The sequence below is a fragment of the Amblyomma americanum genome, chromosome 3 (genome assembly GCF_052857255.1).
Source record: "Amblyomma americanum isolate KBUSLIRL-KWMA chromosome 3, ASM5285725v1, whole genome shotgun sequence".
In the NCBI taxonomy this organism is placed as follows: Eukaryota; Metazoa; Arthropoda; class Arachnida; order Ixodida; family Ixodidae; genus Amblyomma; species Amblyomma americanum.
This window is the reverse complement of record NC_135499.1, coordinates 151732070-151751820: the sequence shown is the minus strand read 5'-3', so window position 1 is coordinate 151751820 and position 19751 is coordinate 151732070. Positions and strand designations below refer to the sequence as shown.

Genomic DNA, 19751 nt, shown 5'->3' with positions numbered 1-19751 from the left:
TTAGTTTGTTTGTTTGTTAGTTGTTACAAGGACCTGCAGCGCACGAATGCATTATTGCAGGGGGGGGGGGGGCACAACTTCTGCTCGTTTGGCCGAAAGTACTCAGGATAACAAAAATACAATGACACAACTAATATTAGATGAGGAAAAGCATGCACTGAGGGAGGACAACCAGGCTCCATAAATACAATGACACTAATGAAATGAAAAGACACGCGCAAGAGAACTGCGCGCCACGTCACACATCAGATAAGAATGCGCGGAATTGATCTTCCATGCAGCACTCAGTGACGCCGGCTGGCAGTCTGTTCCACTCATTGATCGTCCGTGGAAAGAACGAGGTTTTGTAAATATCTGTCCTACATTTAATCTCTCGGATCTTCCACTGATGATCAAGTCGTCTAGAAAAAAAGTGAGGTTGAAGCAGGTACCGGCCTTTGTCAATGTTCAGCTTTCCAAAATAGATGCGATGCTATACCTACGTCGGGAGAAGATACGACACCGGTGAATGAGGGCGAACGTTACAAGCACAATTCAAGCATCAGCACTGACCTGCTGTATCTGCACAAGCAAGTTTTCCTTGGCCTTGCTGCTGACTGCAAAATAAAGTGGGCGAATGAGCAGTTCAGTGAACGAATGGTGCTAATACATGCCCCAAATGCTTTGTCACCCTGCCAAAAAATCTTCCCGGATCGCTGACTCAGTGCCTGCGCATACAGCGGAACATTCCACTGCGCGAACGTTTAAGCATAACAAAGCCCATTGTGCCATCTCTCGTTAAACAAACTGTCAAAAAGTGCGCTTCTTCCTTCAGTTGTGTTCAACCAAGAGGAGCAGGCGCTCTTTTCGCTTCTAGCTCAGCATGCACTTTGAACACTATACGCATAGCCGAACACATATCTCGGTGATTACTCACTGAACACCCGAACTAATCTAACTTTTTTTCAACTTCTAACCATAATATCTCTTTCTCTCTAGGGTCACGCCAGGGCTTCTTTCATCCTAACATAATTTATTTCTCTCTCTCTCTCTCTCTCCGTCAGCAACGCCGCCTCGTTTTCGTACTTAGCTTTCACATGCAGCAGCCGAAACTCTTCTGTAATGGAGCACACATACGTGAGCGAAGCTGTGATTCGTCACGCGCCTCGCTTCCGCGTTTGCGGCCTCTTTGTCATCGACCAAAAGAGTACGAGTGCGAGTTTCAAATATGTTGCTCGCAACGTTTGACCGGTTTCTCAGTCACCCAGCGTCGTTTGCCCCAAATCTCCCGCTTCAGAAAGCGGAAAAGTGAAAGCGAAAAACGCAGTTCTGTTTTGTCCGTCTAACACGAGGCGTCGCTAGTGTCTTTGCGTGGATTTTAGTGCTGCGACTTGTGAGGTGCGTTAACTAAAAAGGTCCACAATCTCTCCTATTCAACCATTGCTTTATGGTAAAATCAGCCTTGCAGATTGTTCAGAAGTCGCGTCAGCTCGCATGCGGGGACTTATTCAAGTCTGCATTCCGACGCAGAATGATGTGCCAAGTGGTCGCAGCAAATTTCGATACGTTACAAAGCAGCTCTCAAGTTAGCCTGCTTAAGCCATTGTGCTCTGAAAGCAGCTTTGGACTGATTCTAAAGTGAGAGCACCCGTAAAGAAGCATGGGCCGACTTTTGACTCAACGAGAGAAGTCAGCTGAATGTGGCACAAGCTCCTTTACCGGCATATGACTTTTCCGGTTCCGAAGAACATTCTGCAATGTCCTGCAATACGCGTAGCTGCATACTGGCACGGGTCTGCCTCTCTATTCAGAGCGGGAAGACTGCGCGCAAGCATTAGGAGTGAGGATGTCGCTACTGTTTCCTGTATGAGAGACGCGGAAGTCCCGCTATCCTTTACTTTTTTTTTTTTGCTGTACGCAACAGTGCATGGCAGGAATGCCATGCATGCAAGCAGAGCAGTGCCACTTTCCTACTGCGCTCATTCAGAGAGTGCGCCCTTGACTTGTGCGCCGCAAAACATGCTGGACCAGGGGACATAGGCGAACGTGAACTGGGCCAAACCATGCACAAATTTATAGGACGTTATTATCACATGACAATAATCAATAACGTACTAGGCTTTCTGATTGAACAGGAAGCTATAAGCAGAAAAATTTGTCATGCTTGGCTTCCTGTTTCATCAAACAATTTGGGATAAGACTGCTTGTTGGTAGATTGTCATGCTTAGCCTGCTGTTACATCAGAAAGTTCATCACTTGATTGTTTGGGTCTAATTATCGTGTTTATAGCCTCCTGCTGAATCAGAACCTTTACTATATAATGCGCTTGTGTTGTCGAGTGATAGTGGCTCCCTCTATAAGTTCATAAGTGAGTGAATGAATGAAGATAGTTGGTAATCGACTTTAGCCCATGTCATATTTATTTTATTTTATTTATTTTTAGAAATACCGCCAATCCCAATCTGGATCATCGGAGGAAGGGCGAAATACAGAATACAACAAAGAAAGTAGATAATATACAAGATTATACGTACGTGTTCCTTGTCAGTGTGTGTTTCGAACCGGACAGCCAATATGAGCCGAAGCAGTCCGGCCCGAACTAAATGTTCGATCGGTGATTCAATCTTTCGTAAAAGTCGGGGATGCTAACGCTTTGGTGTCGCTGCCAGGTTCGGAATGGAGACATGAACTCTCCTTATGAACTCGCGGCCGAGCCGACGTTCCGAGTGCGATCGCATTCAGTTTTTTTGCTTGGGCCTTCATCTGGCATCCTAGGGAGGGGGGGGGGGGGGAGGGGGGGGGGGAGGGGGTGCTCGGGCCAGGGGCGAGTGCACGTGGACCATCGAATAGCAGTGCACTGACGTGCGCGACGGATGCATGTGTGACCGGGAGCCCTGTGTGGTTGGCCGAACCCAGCGGCGGCGTCGGCGGAGACGCAAGAGGAAGCCGAGGTGCAGTACCTGGGCCCGACCACAGTGTCCGAGGACTCGGAGCTGCGCGTCAAGTGCCTGCTGCCCTCACACCGGTTCGCCAGCTGGCGCAAAGACAGCGCCGAGGCCCAGCCCCTGGTGCCGGACCACTGGAACCGCTTCCGCATCGAGCACGGGGCGCGGGACTCGCGATCGGGTCGCATCAGCTCCACCCTGAGCGTGCTCGGGGCGCAGGGAAACCACACGGGCTTCTACTACTGCACCAGCTTCAGCCAGCTGTACCACGCTGTCATGGTCCTGCCACGAGGCACGCACCGCATTCCTTCTTGAAGCTCGCCGCGAAGTGCGCTTGTCTCCATGACGACGTCTCTGTCTTGATTTCTTAGCGACGACCCTCCTGGCCGAACTGCATGGTTATCTCGAACTCCTGTTAGACTGTAGTGCGATCACCCCTTATGGTAACGCGATCACCAAAACTTCATAAAGTATGGGGCCTGAGGATGAGAGAAAATAAAAGGCACTGCAAGTGTCTCACAAAGAGCGGGAAAATTGAGAATTCGTTTTTTTTTTTCGAGGGGGGGGGGGGGGGGAATGGCGCATTATCTCTTTCACATATCGGCCGACACCTGAACCGCGCCGTAAGGGAAGGGATAAAGGAGTGACTAAGAGAAGAAAGGAAGGAAGAAGTGCCGTAGTGGAGGGCTCCGGAATAATTTAGACCACCTGGGGATCATTAACGTGCACTGACAACGCACAGCACACGGGCGCCTTTGCGTTTCGCCTCCATCGAAACGCGGCCGCCGCGGTCGGGTTCGAACCCGGGAACTCCGGATCAGTAGCCGAGCGCTCTAACCACTGAGCCAGCGCGGCGTACCTGAAACCGCATTCCGAGTATGACATCTTTTTTTCGGCGCTGGGAAGAGAGGCCTTAACTTCAGTCAGGCTGTGTTCTAGGGCGCAGGTATACACCACAATACCGAGATCTATCATATCAAATAGCGCTAAAATAAAAAAAATAAACGCACTGAAACGTACGCTTGAAGGCTGAGCTGCTCAAAATTCGTCGTTTTTCACAGTGCACAAGCCAACCTACGTGTTGACAGGGGACGTGACAGGAATAGGCGCAATAGTCAATTATGTCGGAAACAATGTACTCTGACGGGTACTTTACTGTGCTTCCGGTTTCGGTAAATTCGTCGCTGTAGAGGATTGGCGTCGGAAATTCAGGCGCTCTTTAAAAGGCAGGATGAGTGGTTAGCACGACGAATACAGAACAGCAGGTTCCCGTGCGAAGTAAAATAGCAGTGTATACGAGGCACGATGTTTCTCCGTGAAGTCATTTTTGTGTGAGTAAAATGGCAAAGCGATGAGAAGTTGCCGTATTTCCTGTGGGCGCCAGAATCTCCTATCATACATTTGAGCAAAAAGAAAATTGTTTATCTTGGGTCATCCTGAGATAATACATATGCACCGTGCTCAGCATGTGTACGATGTTTGTGGGCGGCTGCACTGAGCATGATAACGCCGGCCGCGAATATGGGACCAAAAGGATGAAACTGATAACTTGTTAGGGACCATTCTGACTCAACAGAAAGAACCAAACAAATATCTCAGAGCGACACATATCCTGACACCGTCACTGTTATGATTGTCACCATGCGGAATTAAAATGCAGACAACAATTTCTAGCGTTTTTTTTTTTTTAGATTACCCAACTTAGCAAGTATTTTTTACGCGTGCTTTGGGCTTCAGAGACCCATTTTTCAATCATTTGATGCAGAAATTTCATCCACAATGAAATTGTTTTTTTATATCCTGACAGAAGGAAGAGGCAGAGCGCAATTAAAGTTAAATTACCGTCCTGCTAGTAATTACGATAGGAATACATGTAGGTATACCATGCAGGTAAGAAAGCACTGCACAGGTTGATAACAAAAAACTTAATTCTGCAAGAAACAGATGAAGCAGCCTGTGCGGAAAACATGGTGAACGCTCAAGACGACTACGACAGTTATTCAACAAATTTACGGTTGAGTGCAGAACCTGGAAACATGCAGTTGTTCTAAATGCGAGTGGGGAGATTAGCCCAAATTTAAGTCCACCAATTTTAGGCATGACTGTAATGGTTACGCGTCGCGACTGACTTCCGAGTGCTGTAAGTGAACCTAATTCATACGATGGCGTCTTAGCACAAAGGCGACATTCTTTACAGTAGAGTTGAAATCTAAGTCAGTTGGTACATGTTCAGGAAAAAAAAATAGTCAAAAGACGGAACACAGCGAAGATACGAAGCACACACACGGCGACTGGACTAACAACTGTGTTTCATTGAAGAAAACAGTCTCAGAGGAAAAGGTGGCAAAAAGCTTGCGCAGCTCAGTCATAGGCAATCTACATCTAAAGATAAGCTGTGATCTAGCGCCGTTGCGAAAGAGAGCTTAGTTCCTTCTGCATAAGGTAGAGTGAAGGATTGCTGATCCTTCTGTCTAGTATTGTTGGCAGAGGCAAGGAAAAAATTGAGCGCGAAATTCTCGAAGCGTTCCTCATTAGTATGCAAGGGGATGATTGCATTAGCAATCCTTCTATCTACCTTATGCAGAAGGAACTAAGCTCCCTTTCGCAACGGCGCTTGGACACAGCTTATCTTTAGATGTAGATTGTTCATGACTGAGCTGCGCAAGCTTCGCCACTTTTTTCTGAGAGACTGTTTCCTTCAATAAAGAGCACAGTTGTTAGTCCAGTCGTCGTGTGTGTGCCACGTCTCTTCGCTGCGTCCCGTCTTTTGCCTGGCTTTTTCCCGGACATTCTTTAATACTGCAGTCAAGCAAAGAAATAAACATTTGCATATCGCAGGTATGTGTGCAACGCTTGCAATCAGTAGTTGCAGGATTCGCGCTAAATTCGGAGTGTGAACAGAACTTTGCGGAGAAGTGGAAACATGCAGACGTGTCTCTGCAGCCGCTTCAGGCGTGCAGTTGCTATCATTTGTGGCACCGAAGTAGTAGCAGTTGCGGCTTTATTTGAAGCCGAAGCTACTTCGCTTTTCAAGCGATCGCTGCGATTTAAAAGACGTTTCCGTCAGGGCTTATTCATGATATAGCTATATGGCAGTCAAAATCGCTGCCCACCGGTGGTTCTCCGAAAGAAATCATTTGAGCTGAAATGCGCATTGCTGACAGTCTTTGCTATTTGTATATATGTACTTTGTTGTTGCCCCGACCACGATTCTCAGTGTTATGCTTGTCTAGGCAGCCAGATGCGACGGGGTATGTGCTGAAGTAAGGTGTAAAACGTGGCCAGTGTAGCTGCGACGGCGGCGTATACACGTACTCTACGCGCGTAAATTTCCACTTTGCGACAGCTTGAAACCGTCTATTCCGCGAATACCGGAGGACTGGACAAGCGTTGAAAATTTTCTCTGCATCCCTGTTTGCTCCCCGGAGGCCCCACGTCAAGAAAAAATAAAGAAAAGGGGGGGGTAGCGAAACAAAACCAAAAAAAGTGCTCGTTTGTCTACAATCTTGCTGTGCCCATCGCGACCAGATTTCCAAAGCGCTTTTTGTTTTGTTTTTTAACTGTTGCTGCTCGACAAATCGTCACGCAAAACTTGTGCATGCATGCTTGCAAGTAAAGGCGCGTCGTCTATACATCTGCACTGATTTTGGCCTCTGCATTTGCCTCGCGAAGATGTCACGCGTTTCCCCTCACCTTTTCTTCTCGTCATTAGAGCCGCCAAGGTAGGCCTACATGTCTCATCTGCGGCCCCACGCTGTCTATAGGGTCGGGTGTTTCGCCCATCATACCAGCCATACACCTCCATCGTGTGGCTTCGATCGCACCAGGGGTGTCTGCGCAGAGGGCTTGCGCCGTGACAGATGAAACCGTGCATGTTTTCACGTCGCAACCCGCACTGAGAACTTCATCGCCTTTTTCAATGCAGCGCCCTCTCGACTCACTTAAGCCAGTGTGGAGCACGATGCACCCCAGGGCTATACGACGAGTAAACTCCACGGACATTTTAATGCAGCATGAGAGAAAGTGCAGCGCAACACAGCACTATGTAGGCCTATCGCGGCTGCCGTGATCATCTCTCGGGCAGCCATACTTGTTTCCTAGTTGCGCCCTATATATCCCGTGAAATTTGCGAATTGAAAAACCAAGCCATGCATCAGGCACGCCGTAACATCAAATAACAGTGCCCGACTAATGGGAATCAAAGGCATGGAAGAACATATGAAATGTAATGACGATGTTATCAAACAAAGTGGGCCCATTCATTCGTACATCCTGAAAAAAAGAAGGATGACCATATCTGCGTAGAGGGGAGGGGGGGGGGGGGGAGGGGGCAGGGTAGTGAGCGGTGAAAGCGGTAGGCTGACCAGACTCAAATGCATCTACATACCTTGCACAGAATAAAGAGAATAAATAGGTTGAAGAGATATAAATGAGAGGAATGACAAACTATGCATGGATAAGGCGTGCTCATAGCAGGTTGCTCGTAAACTGTACACGTTTTCCGCAATTGAATAGTCCAGTGACTTTATCTGCCCGACAGGGAACAGCCTCTGCAGCAGCGCATGACCCTACCAACATAGTACAGGAGCTGTGTTGCGAACGACAAAAAAGGAATTATACGCTAGGGCAGAGATGCATTGCACGTGACGTCACGCACGCCACTTTCATAATCTAAGCATGCGGCTTCCACGGCGCGCGTCACAGCAGGCAGCGATAAGCGGATTAGATAAACGCCACTATGTGACGTCAGCGCATTCAATCTATGCGCGGGTTGGGAAGTGTTGCGTCACAAGTTTTATGGACATTATTAAGTCATCCGTGTGTGCGCATCAGAGCTTTCGTTGAAAAATGCACAAACGTATAGAAAACAGTTGGTGACTCTGTCTGTGCTTTCGTTATCTACTGCTAGTGACGTAGAAGTTAAATCGGATGGTGTTTCGGTAACACACATTTAACACCTCGCAAAGCTCACCCATCGTGGTTTTATAGTTACGTCAGAAATAACGTCACTAATTTCGTTGAGCAGGCGGGAAATAGAGAAAGTGTCACTGAAGGCGGTTTTATGATATTAAAAAAAAAAAAACTTTACCTCAGTGTGCACAAAATGCGGTGATCGTGGCTCAGAAAGACTTAAGTGCAGTTTGTGAAATGAACTGTGTGTGTAGAACAGCCCTTGCAGTTGGGAGGACAAATATTGGTGACCATTGATATACCATTTAAACGAACTTCAGGAACCCTTAGGAAACGCTCGCCTAAGTTAAAGTTCACTTAACTGAAATCGAGCGTGTCAGCCACTCATTTTGACGAACTGAAGTGAATTCCAAGCATTCAGATGGTCTCTGAACGCATTTATTTCACAACAGTGAAAACTACATGCACGCATTGTGTTCTCGGTGCTTATCATAAGATGCGGTAATTTTCTGCTCAACTTTTGCTTTCATCAATTTCAACTTCGTGAACTGGGCGAGTTCGTCATGCTCTTATGCAGTTTTTTTTTTTTTTTGTACGAGCGCAGACTGGGTGGCAAAGGCTCTCCCCATGGCTTTCGCTAAAACTCTCGTGTCATTTTCCTGAAAATCAAGTTCTTCCTGGACATCAGGACTTCCTGGAGAGAGGGAAGCAGGTTCTCTTTCTCAAGCTGCACAGTTTCGAAACTGGAGTGTCAGAAGTTTCCTGGACAAAAATTGCTGTGTACAGGCAAACGAGTAAACAAATGTTCCCGAGTAAAATTCATGATCCCAACATCTCTAGCACGAGAAAGCTGCAGTAACCACCATGCCAAGAATTGTGGACAGCTCTCAGCCAGTGCTGTTAAGCCCATAGCGGCTAACACGTTCTGTTCTGTAGACACTCAGTCATTGGCTTTCTCTCTTACGTCACGGATGCCGTAAACACGTTCAGGGCCATGCGCCACGAAGTGGCAGCCAAGGGAACTAGAAGGGAATTTATCCAGAATTCCTCGTAATGATTGGTCGTTCAGCTGCCAATATAGGGACGCCCTTCCCTCTAGCCAGAGAATAAGAAGTGTGCCTACCTGCAGCTTCCGGCTGTTCACCTGTCGTTTCCCATAGCATTATTTTTGTTATTGTTGTTACCAGTCCGGTAAGCGCCAAAAAAAGGCCGAAATTTTCAGCTTGGCATAAGCAATGCAAGCGAAAAAGCGAGCGAAAGAAACAGATAGGACAAACGACCTCAAGCTCGCGACATCAGCGGCTTCTTTTTTTTTTTTGTGGGATTATTGGTCCTTCTTTTCTTCCTGTGGCGTAATCAAAGTCCTGAGTCTCCACAAATTGGCATTTCTAAAACGCCAATTTTAGCTTTTTCTTAACATTCGGCCTAAGCGAATAGCTATGCGTTTAAAAGCCATCAAAACTCTCGATTTCAAAGGATTTGAGAGTGGCACATCCTTTCTGCCTAGAGCGAGCCATGAAAAGAAGAATGATAGGTGCAACGTTAAGAGACCGGAAGCGGACAGAGTGGGTGAGAAACCAAACGCATGTTAATGACATCCTAGTCTAAATAAAGAAGAAGAAATGGGCTTGGCCGGGCCTGTAATGCGAAGGCAAGATAACCGTTGGTCCTTAAGGGTAATGAAGTGGATTTCAAGAGAAGGCAAGCGTAGCAGGAGGCGGCAGAAAGTTAGGTGGGCGGATAAGATTATGAAGTTTGCAGGGATAAGGTGGCCGCGGCTGGCACAGGACAGAGTTAGTTGGAGAAATATGTGAGGGGCATTTGCCCTGCAGTGGCCATATTCAGGCTGATGACGATGGTGATAACAAGAATTGGACACCAGACTGCTGTTTTGAGCGCCTTCATTTTCAGCAGGGTCAAAAATGCTGCCTTCCTTAATGACTTCATAGTGGCGCGAAGTACTGCCTCCAAAAGAAAATGGCGCTCAGCGCAGAGGTAGCTCTGGATTTACTGGCTGCAAATTTAAAAAAAAAATTATTTGAATCGAACAAATGTTATTTGGGGTGCCTGTATGGTCTCATAGGTTAAATATTCTACAACCCTTTGTGGAAGCAAAGGACCGTCTATACGTCGTGCAAAATTTGTGATTAAAGAAAACCGTTACATCTATATGCACCCAGAAGTGAGAGAAATATGAGTATCCTGTAAATGTTAACAGAGACTACAAGGACCCAGCCGTGGTTTACGGGAGATCGCAGTGCATAATGTTTATCAAGTGTGCAGATCAAGCCCATCTCACATGCGCAGAGCATCTCAGTCCACGTGTACTAACCTATTTATTGGTGTCCTGACATTCTACTACAGGCGACATTATGATAATGCAATACCCCGTTACCATGGTAATGCTGTTTTACGCAGGCTGCCAAACGCGTATGCGCGTCGCAGTGCGCACCACGGTAGTAATTTTTTTAGATAACCTCAGGGCCATACACATTACAGAGGGGAGTGGTTATATAGATTAATAGAGTTGAATCTCGTTATAACGAAGTTAAACGGGCCCAGCAAGTACTTCGTTATAGCCCGTGTTGACTGAGCTACCAACGGGTATTTTTCATCCATTCGTTATTTCCATCATTTTGTTATAAACCGTTCCGTTATAACGAGGTTCGACTGAGCAACAAAGCAACAGTATGAGCGTAGTTTCGCAAAAGGTTGCTAGTTTACAATGTTAGCTAATGTATTCCTGAAATATGCAGTAATAATTAATTAGTGCATGCTAGTGTTGCGGGAAGGTGATTCCACTCGTCGATGTCTGAGTTAAAAACGAATGAAAGTATATTTTCGCTCTGCAGAATGGTATTCCAACCTTTTGGGTGTGATCCATCTACGGTGACACGTAATGTTGGGGTAATATAAGTTTTTCGCGCAGGTAAGAATGGTGGAAAATATGGAAAATGCGAAGACGAAGTTTTCTACGACTACGACAAGACGCGAACGATGGTAGACCAAGGCTAGCTTTCGTGTTGGTTATTCTTGAAGTTCTGTTAGTTAGAGAGCGCTGCTATAGATGACTTGCGACAATACGCGCGTCATGGTGGTGGGCCGAGCATATAGCTTCCACACTGCCCACCGAAGCAGGTAGCGTTATCCTGATTAGGCAAACGCGCAAACTTTCACCAGTGTCCCGCTTCACTAGCATGGCAGCCGGTATAACAATAGTGCAAGCCATCCACAGTTATAGATATTGTTCGTTTGCAAATGCAAGTGTGACTGGTGGTCTTGTTCCGAGCAGAGATCTTTGATCGTGCCAGCTGCAAAACTTCCCACAAGACCATTGTACCAAATCCAACGCTCTTGTCAGGCCAAAATTTGGACGTTAACAGGTTAGCACGCCATTGGCGACATTCAGATTAACTGCGCGAAGATACTCAAAACATAGATGTGCTGAATAACGTAAAGTTACAAAACGCTGCCAGAAATTGATTGCTGCGCTCACAGGTGGCGCCAGAGTTTGCTAACAAGCAGAGGCTTTGGTCTGATTTAGTTCGGAGTTTCATAAGTGGTTAGGTGTAAAATTGCGAGTTACGGTGTTTAACGTCCCGGAGCGACACATGAGCTATGAGGGACGCCGTATTGAAGGGCTCCGTATTAAATTATATCACCTGGGTGTCTTTAGCGTGTCCTGACGTCACACAGCACAAGGCCGTTTTCGATGGAGGCGAAATGCGGTCGCCGTAGACAGGATTTTATTCCCCGATCTTGAGACCCCCCCATTCAAAGTGACACAGCCACCGCGACGGATGGTTCCATTTGTATAGATCTGGTTTGGAGGACGTATGTGACAGCCTTTCGCGTCTGCACACGCAGGCTACGCCTATGACAGCACGGGACGTCCGGCCGCCGGGGCCTGCTACCCTCTGGAAGTGGGCAAGCGGCTGGTGCTGGACTGCGACGGGCTGTCCAAGCGCTCGGACCGGTTCCCCTTTGCGTGGATGAAGAACAACCGGCGCTTCCTGCCCTCCAGCAGCGGTGACGTGCGCCTCGAGCAGACGCGCCTCATCATCGACAAGGCGCGCCGCGAGGACGCCGGCGTCTACATGTGCTCGGACATGATGTCCACCGGCTACGGGCAGTCCACCACGGGCCGCGTGCTGCACGTGGCCAGTGAGTACCGCCACGTCGAACGCATTTCACTGAGCAACCCTCTGCATGCAGGCTATACTGGCAATACGATAGCGTTAGCGGCTGTTAATGCCTTTACCGAATGTGACGTCACTTCCTGTCTAGTGACGACACTTATCTTCAGCCAATGTGAATGATTCGGTCTGGTAACGTCACTTCTCTCCAGCCAATGGGCGAATTTTATGACCGACGATGCTTTTTGGCCCCATGGGGCTTCTGATGCCATCGCATTAAAACTTGCGACCTGTCCTACTCGCAGTGTATACAGTCCGTGATCTTCAGGAAAACAAGAAAAAAAAACTTCGTTTCAAATAAACGGGCTCTAAATTCATGCCTATAGATAAAAAAAATAGAGAAAAGCCACACACTCAGTGCGATTAACTTGAGACATCTCTCTCTCTAAACGATGAAAACACGTGAGGAGGCTGTCGCAACTCTGTAAATGATGTCAAATCAACCACAAACAAAATTACCCGGGAGTCAGAAATTACCAGGAGTCAGAGGACCGCACACCAATACGCCGAAACCATTCGGCTTTGTACATACCTCCGCCTCTCAGCGCCCAGTGATCGGTTAATAACAAATCTCCACTATTCCCCGTCCCACGCTTCCTTCCTTCCCACATTCCTTTCACGTGGACGAGCTGTGCCTTTCCACCTCTACACCTTCGCCGCTTTCTGCGCCTAGGCCTAGGCCAAACTCCTCTCCTTGACAACTGGGTCGTGCAATGCAGTGTTTCCCTCACTCCCAGCGCCCATCGACCTGGTGCCGATGAGCCCGCGGCTGGTGGTTCGTGACGGCAGCACCATGCGGCTGCGGTGCAACGCGTCGGCCGTGCCGCGGCCCGAGGTCACCTGGTGGAAGGACGGAGAGCCCCTCCACGGGGGCGGCCGCGTGCGCCTCATGCACGGCCCGCCGCCGGACAACCTGCCCCTGGCGCAGCTCGAGCTCAGCTTCGTGGGGCCCGAGGACGAGGCGGTGTACGGGTGCAGGGCCTCGCACCCGGCATGTGACCTGCACGCCACCACGTCCACCAGGGTGTTCGTCAGGAGTAAGTGAGCGGCGCCCGGGGCGGCCGCACCCTACCCCCGCTTGAGCCTAAAGGATTTACCAAGAAGAGAGGGGGAGGAGGAGGAGGTTACCATAAAGCCACACCGTGCATAAAGTGAAAGGCGCGTAAAACTGTCTCCTTCGGGATTGTCACATGAACTGCGCCGTGGGGGAATCAGTGGAGGCAAATAAGGGAATAGCTGACGGTGGTACACACTAAACAGAAAGGAGTAAAAAGGGAGTAAGCAGTCCCGTAGCACACTCTTTCACTCCCATATAGGCGCATGTGTAACCGTAATAATAATAATAATAATAATTGGTTTTTGGAGAAAGGAAATGGCGCAGTATCTGTCTCATATATCGTTGGACACCTGTACCGCGCCATAGGGGAAGGTAGAGTCACTAAATATTTAGTGACTCTAGGGGAAGGTATAAAGGAGGGAGTGAAAGAAAGGAAGAAAGAGGTGTTGTAGTGGAGGGCTCCGGAGTAATTTAGACCACCTGGGGATCTCTAATGTGCACTGTAACCGTCCGTTTATGTTTTCTGCATAAAGGGGGCCGGGACTTCCGGCAAGCCACCATCGTGGACAGTCTCCATTTAGGAAATGAAGAATTGATTTACTAAATATGCTAATTTACGAAGGTTATAGCTGACTGAGGCAGCTAAATTCCCGGACTGCTCCAACTCTATGACGGGCTGTCGTGATGTCACCCGCGACAGAAGTGAGACAGTCACTGCGCCTTTAATTTAATAATAATAATAATAATAATAATAATAATAATAATAATAATAATAATAATAATAATAATAATAATAATAATAATAATAATAATAATAATAATAATAATAATAATTGGTTTTTTGGGGAAAGGAAATGGCGCAGTATCTGTCTCATAAATCTTTGGACACCTGAACCGCGCCGTAAGGGAAGGAATAAAGGAGGGAGTCCCCAAAACCAATTTTCACTTTTCAGAGGCCCCGGGTTCGAACCCGACCGTGGCGGCTGCGTTTTTATGGAGGAAAAACGCTAATGCGCCCGGGTGCTGTGCGATGTCAGTGCACGTTAAAGATCCCCAGGTGGTCGAAATTATTCCGGAGCCCTCCACTACGGTACCTATTCTTCCTTTCTTCTTTCACTCCCTCCTTTATCCCTTCCCTTACGGCGCGGTTCAGGTGTCCAACGATATATGAGACAGATACTGCGCCATTTCCTTTCCCCAAAAAAACAATTATTATTATTAATTATTCAGAGGCAAAAAGATGCCTTCGCGTGCACCAAGTTGTTCGCACTCTCTCCGGCTCGCGATCTCTCCGGGCGGGGAGCGAGGAGCGGGAGAGGAGGAGGAGGGAGAACGAGATGGAGAAAGGGTGGCTTTTGAATACCATGTAATACGAAAGCAGCATGATAACAGTTTGCGCAACCGCTGCACTCTGGCGTCTTTACTCCGGCCACTTACATTCATACGATCGCCTATTGCCACTGGCGTTCTGCCAAGCTGTTTGGCCCAAGCTTGCGTTTCGCTTTTATGGCGTACGCGATAGCGCGCTCTAAGACACGCACCTGGACACGAGGCAGCGAGAAGGAAAGAAAAGTAATCGAAAAGAATAGCGCTCAGTTGCTAGGCCGGAAAGTTGCCGTGATTGCCACATAGCTTTATAACGTCTTTCCACGTGGCTTTCTTGACCAGTGGACCACGTATCTGCGATTTTCTTGCCTTCCACGCGTGTCTGCCTGCGCGGCCCTGAACTTTGTCCCGCTGACCCCTTATACAAAGACGTTTGAACAAATCTTCTCGAGTTCCTGGTAATGGCGGGTCATCGAGACTCAGAGCTATGGCGTAGTCTTGCCCTCCACCGTGCGCATTCCTTACGTCACGCGTTTGGACCTGACTTCCGCAGTTGTCGTCCCGCACATGTAGTCACGATGAAGATGCTGTACTTGTATGCTGTCTAGATGAACACCACTGTTATTCGAAACAGAATTTAAGTTGCCAATTCAATGACCCGTTGCGGTGGCTCAGTGGCATAGAGGAAGGAAAGAACTCAGGAGAGGCGGTTACATCAAATGTTTTGAAGCCGGATGCGAGGGTTCCCCCCCCCCCCAGCCCCCCCCCCCCCCCCCCCCTCCCCTACTTGGCCGCTTTCTCAGCGTGCTTGCGCATGCGCAGCAGACGCTGCGCCCAGCGTTACTATTGGCTGCACCGTCGGCCAACGACTCCCAGTAGCCCTTGCGAAAGCGCATGACTTCCGGCACACATTTTGGCGTGCAGCTCCTCTCCTGACGTTGCCTAGTGGTTTTGGCGTTCGGTTGCTGATCCCAATGTCGTGGTTTCGATGCCGGACGCGGCGATCGTATATAGATGGAGGACAAATGCAAAACCACTCGTGTGGTGTGCGCTCTCAGCGCATGTTAGAGAACCCCAGGTGGTCTAAATTAATCCGGAACCCTCCACTATGGCGTCCCTCATAGGCCTTATGTCCCCGTGGGACGTTATACCACGCAATTTACAATTTTAGTGGTCAGGTATGCGGGCACCGCGATGCAGAGCGAGAAAGATGAGATGCGTAAATATACAGGGAATGGAGTAAAGGAACTGAGCGCACAACATTTTCATAGTGAGCATGATTTCTGCAGAGCGAAATGTAAACGACGTTTTTGTTGCCTGTACACCGCCAAAAAAAGCCGTTAAAAGGAGAAAAATTTCATTTGCCACATGGTTTCAAGTTCAGCATGCAAATAGCACGTGCAAAAAAAGTTCTGCAGTTATCGTAAAAAGTGGGCGCTACAACGAAGCGTTCGACGAAAGGCAAGACAGCGCGCATGAGGTGACCGCGAATCTGACAACGGGGTGTGTCATCGGGAGTCTCATGCGCCTGTTTATGCGGTCCGCTGCGCTCTCAAAACTGTTTGTGGTCCCTTCTTTTGCCTTTCACTGAGGGGAAAAAAACTATTCAAAAGCCTAAATTTGCTATGGGGCTTACTTAGCACTTTAGAGTTTTCAGGTGCAGGGAACTATCTCAAATTCTAAAACCGGAAGCGCCGGGAGTTATATAGAAGACTAACAAAATAGCCCGTCGCCATATTAGGTCACCCTCGCGAAGCAGACTTACAATTACAATCAATAAATTGGTCAATCAATCAACCGGTCGGTCGGTCTTTATTTAACATGGTCAGGAACAACCATGATGTCTTATTACTGCAGCATAATTTTTTTTAATGCACCCATATATACGTACTTTACACAGAGGTAATATCCAATAGAAGAACGAAATAACAACAAAAGAAGACGTCAGTAAGAAAGGGGTGATATACAGCGTGATATACAGGTGCACATAACAATAAATGATAGTGGTAACATACTGTTGAGGCCTCTAATGAAAAGAACACGTATATCCAGAGCCGTGTACTTGAGCGGTAGTGCCTGGCAGGCAGAAAAACCATAGTTCAATATAGTAAAATATCTATTAGGAATACCCGCCCCACGGCAGATGGCTGTTTGCTTTCAAAAGAAGGAATGTTCAAGAAAATCGCCAAGTGCTTCCAGGGCCTGCTTCCACTGCAGTTGAGTACAGCGTGGCCTGGATCAGCTCTTCGGGGCTTGCGTCTAAGGATGAGGCATCTTTCTCGCATATCTTTGCACAGCTTCACAGAAGCACACGCAAGTTCCCGGGGAATTCCACGCGAAGGTATTTGCAATCATCTATACGAACAGTGGTACTCGATATGGGCACGAAGCCACTAAAGGGATATTTCTGCGCATGCGCTTTGCCGGGCGCCATACCGGGACGCGTTTGATAGCTAACCCTACTGCTAATGTCGCCAGCTGTTCTCGAATCTTCTTGGCCGTGCTTGTTTTAGGCTTCTATATGGTTTATGGTGGTTTAACGTCCCAAAGCGACTCAGGCTACGAGGGACGCCGTAGTGAAGGGCTCCGGAAATTTCAACCACCTGGTTTATGGTTTATGGGGGGTTTAACGTCCCAAAGCGACTCAGGCTATGAGAGACGCCGTAGTGAAGGGCTCCAGAAATTTCGACCACCCGGGGTTCTTTAACGTGCACTGACATCGCACAGCACACAAGCCTCTAGAATTTCGCCTCCATCGAAATTCTACCGCCGCGGCCGGGATCGAATCCGCGTGTTTCGGGCCAGCAGCCGAGCGCCATAACCCCCGAGCTACCGCGGCGTTCTTAATATTGTCACATAGTGGTGACGGCAGTCGAAGGAGCGATGAAGACGGACACAAGGTCTTCTAAAAGAAAACTGTTTATTGAGCTGCCTTGCGCCCACAATGGACTGAATCACTCGGCGGCGGCGAAGCGACAAGCGTGCTCGGCGGTCGTCGAACAGAATGCCCGCCGCTGTCGGCCGTGTTCAATTTAAAGCTGATAGCGAACATTCGAGATAAAGCGTGCAAAGTTACTAGAAGATTCTGGAACAACGTAGAATCAGCTCTTCCTGGCTGCGATCAATCGATATAAATCTAGTCGCGTCCTGCGTCGCAAACAAAGCGATAAAGTGGCGTGGCAGCAGATTAGAAGAACGAACACTGGAAATATTCGCGGCAATATATATGTTGTTCGGGTAAGTTCTAATTTCCTGACAATCAGGTGAACGTTCGAGAGTTGAAAGCCGCTCGAAGGCAAGCATATCTGCCGTGGAAACGGAGAGAAGGAAAGAGGTTTTTTTATTATTTTTTCTGTGATCGTCTGCAAGCATGCTCCTCGCTTGAAAGCATGCAGCTGCTGCCTGTTTGCAGCTGCGTGCGTCATCCGAGCGCACCATGTAGAGCATCCAAGTGCAGAGCGCACACACACAGCCACATGCAGTCCTCAGAGCAGCAGGCGCCATTTGTATGAGCTGGCACCCTGTCGGTTAGACATCTCGCCGCTCATGAAACAGCGGAGAACAAATGCAACGAACGCTGTTCATGGACGCATCGGCCTGGAAATCAGTTGTTCGTGTGCTAGAGTTTAAATCGAGTGACGTATGCTGTCTGTTGCCATGTGGAGGGCTCCGGGCATAGTCAAGCTACTCTGGAAGCAGCTTTTTGCCCAGGCACTTTTTTCTCTCTCAGATAAATATATAGTGTGCGTGGAAATAAGAAATGATCGAGTAGCTGTCATAGCCTTGGAGCAAGCAAAAGCAGGTTGCAAATGATCGAGGTGACAGGAGAACTAAAAAAGACTCCGAATCGAGATATTTTCTAATTTTTATTTTGCCGAATGCACGCGTTGAACAGTTTGTTGTTCAACACACCCACCTACACACACGCACATTCAGACACAATTGATATCAATTAAGGTTGCCGATTTCGTTTCGGCAGAAAAAGACCACCAAAATTTTAACCGTGGGGTTGTCACTTACTCTCCAATAAAAGTGGCGGTAACCAAGCGGCTAGCTAAGCTCACGTGCATATTTCGTTCAGCCTTCCCGGAAAAGAGTGAACAGTGTGGCAGCACTTTCGTCGTTCGAGTACGGGCTAAGCCTAAAGTGATCACTTCGCGACATACCGTGCATTGCGCCTGTGCTTATACATAGCACGGCGGCAACCTAAGGGTTGCCGCCGTCGCATGGTTATCCAGTTTGGAGGAGTATATCAACAAGCTCTTCGCTTTATTTTACCGCACGGCATGGGATATCGACGGCGCTGTTTCCGGCGCGCGTTGAACGTGCACATGCGGCTTCCGTAGTTGCCATACCTACCTCGGCGCATGTGGCCTGTGTCGGCTGGCTGTGCAGCTGTAGCTGCTTGCGTGTGTGGGTGGATGACAAAGAAAAAAGTATTTCATAAAATAGTAGGCTTGGGGTTGCGTGCGTGGTTGTGTGGAGGGGGGGGTCGGCCGTTGTCGGCTTTTTGCATGTGTGACAAGTGACCGTCCAGAACTTGCTGTCATTGCGGAATTCATGTTTGTTCACGTCGGCGACCCTCTTGCCTGTATACTGCAGCTGCCTGAACAGGTTTTCGGAACACGTATACAGCAGCTAGGGAGGGCTAAATTTAATTACTGGCAGCCCCAACAAGCAGCCAGGAGTCGAAAGGTGGGCTTTGTGGTTAGGCCCAAGTAACGTGAAGCATTTCGTGGACGTCTATGCTTCGAATGCGGGGCGTCAGGAAGTTCGCCTTCCTCGTACTTCCCGTATGCCGAAAATATATTTAACTAAGTATACCTAAGTTAAATATACTGCGACAGCAGTAGTGCGATTCCGCAAAATCCCGGCGTCAGTGTGTGAAAGCTTGCAAAGGAGTGAAGCCGCCACCCTCCAGAACCGCCACCCTCCACCCAGCTCCCCGCCCCACCTACTCCTACCACCTATAAAAGCCCATAATAGCAGTCCTACTATCCACCCACCTCAACCCAGAAGCCCATGAGAGGAAACCACCACCCGCTCACCCATGCCTCTACACTGCGCCCACCTCTACCCTCCAGAAACCAAAAAAAAAATTAGGGGCCACGTAATTAAGACTGCTTACGTGCTGTTAGGACAAAGCATTAGTGTGCCATCGTGAGCGTTCGACCTCGACGCAGGTCACGCACTGAGAAATGGAACGAAAACGCTGATTCCACGAAAGCTGAATCCATTAAGGTCCGAGTGAGACACTCGGTTCGAAGTGCTATGTATGGAACGAAAAATCGAATGACACCACCCGCAACGGTGTACGACGAACGGCTGTGTCACAAT

The 19751-nt window shown here is 48.4% G+C and overlaps 1 protein-coding gene across 2 annotated transcripts in view; it reads left to right on the top strand.

Annotated features, from left to right (window-relative positions):
- LOC144125197 (basigin-like) overlaps positions 1-19751 on the top strand; it is a 38335-nt gene that overhangs the window by 1074 nt on the left and 17510 nt on the right. The window contains exons 2-4 of one of the 2 annotated variants that reach the window (XM_077658399.1): positions 2896-3216; positions 11703-11999; positions 12769-13068. In XM_077658399.1, coding sequence (XP_077514525.1) covers positions 2896-3216; positions 11703-11999; positions 12769-13068 — 918 coding nt within the window. The remainder of the gene's footprint in view (positions 1-2895; positions 3217-11702; positions 12000-12768; positions 13069-19751) is intronic. The other variant, XM_077658400.1, reaches the window with a different exon arrangement.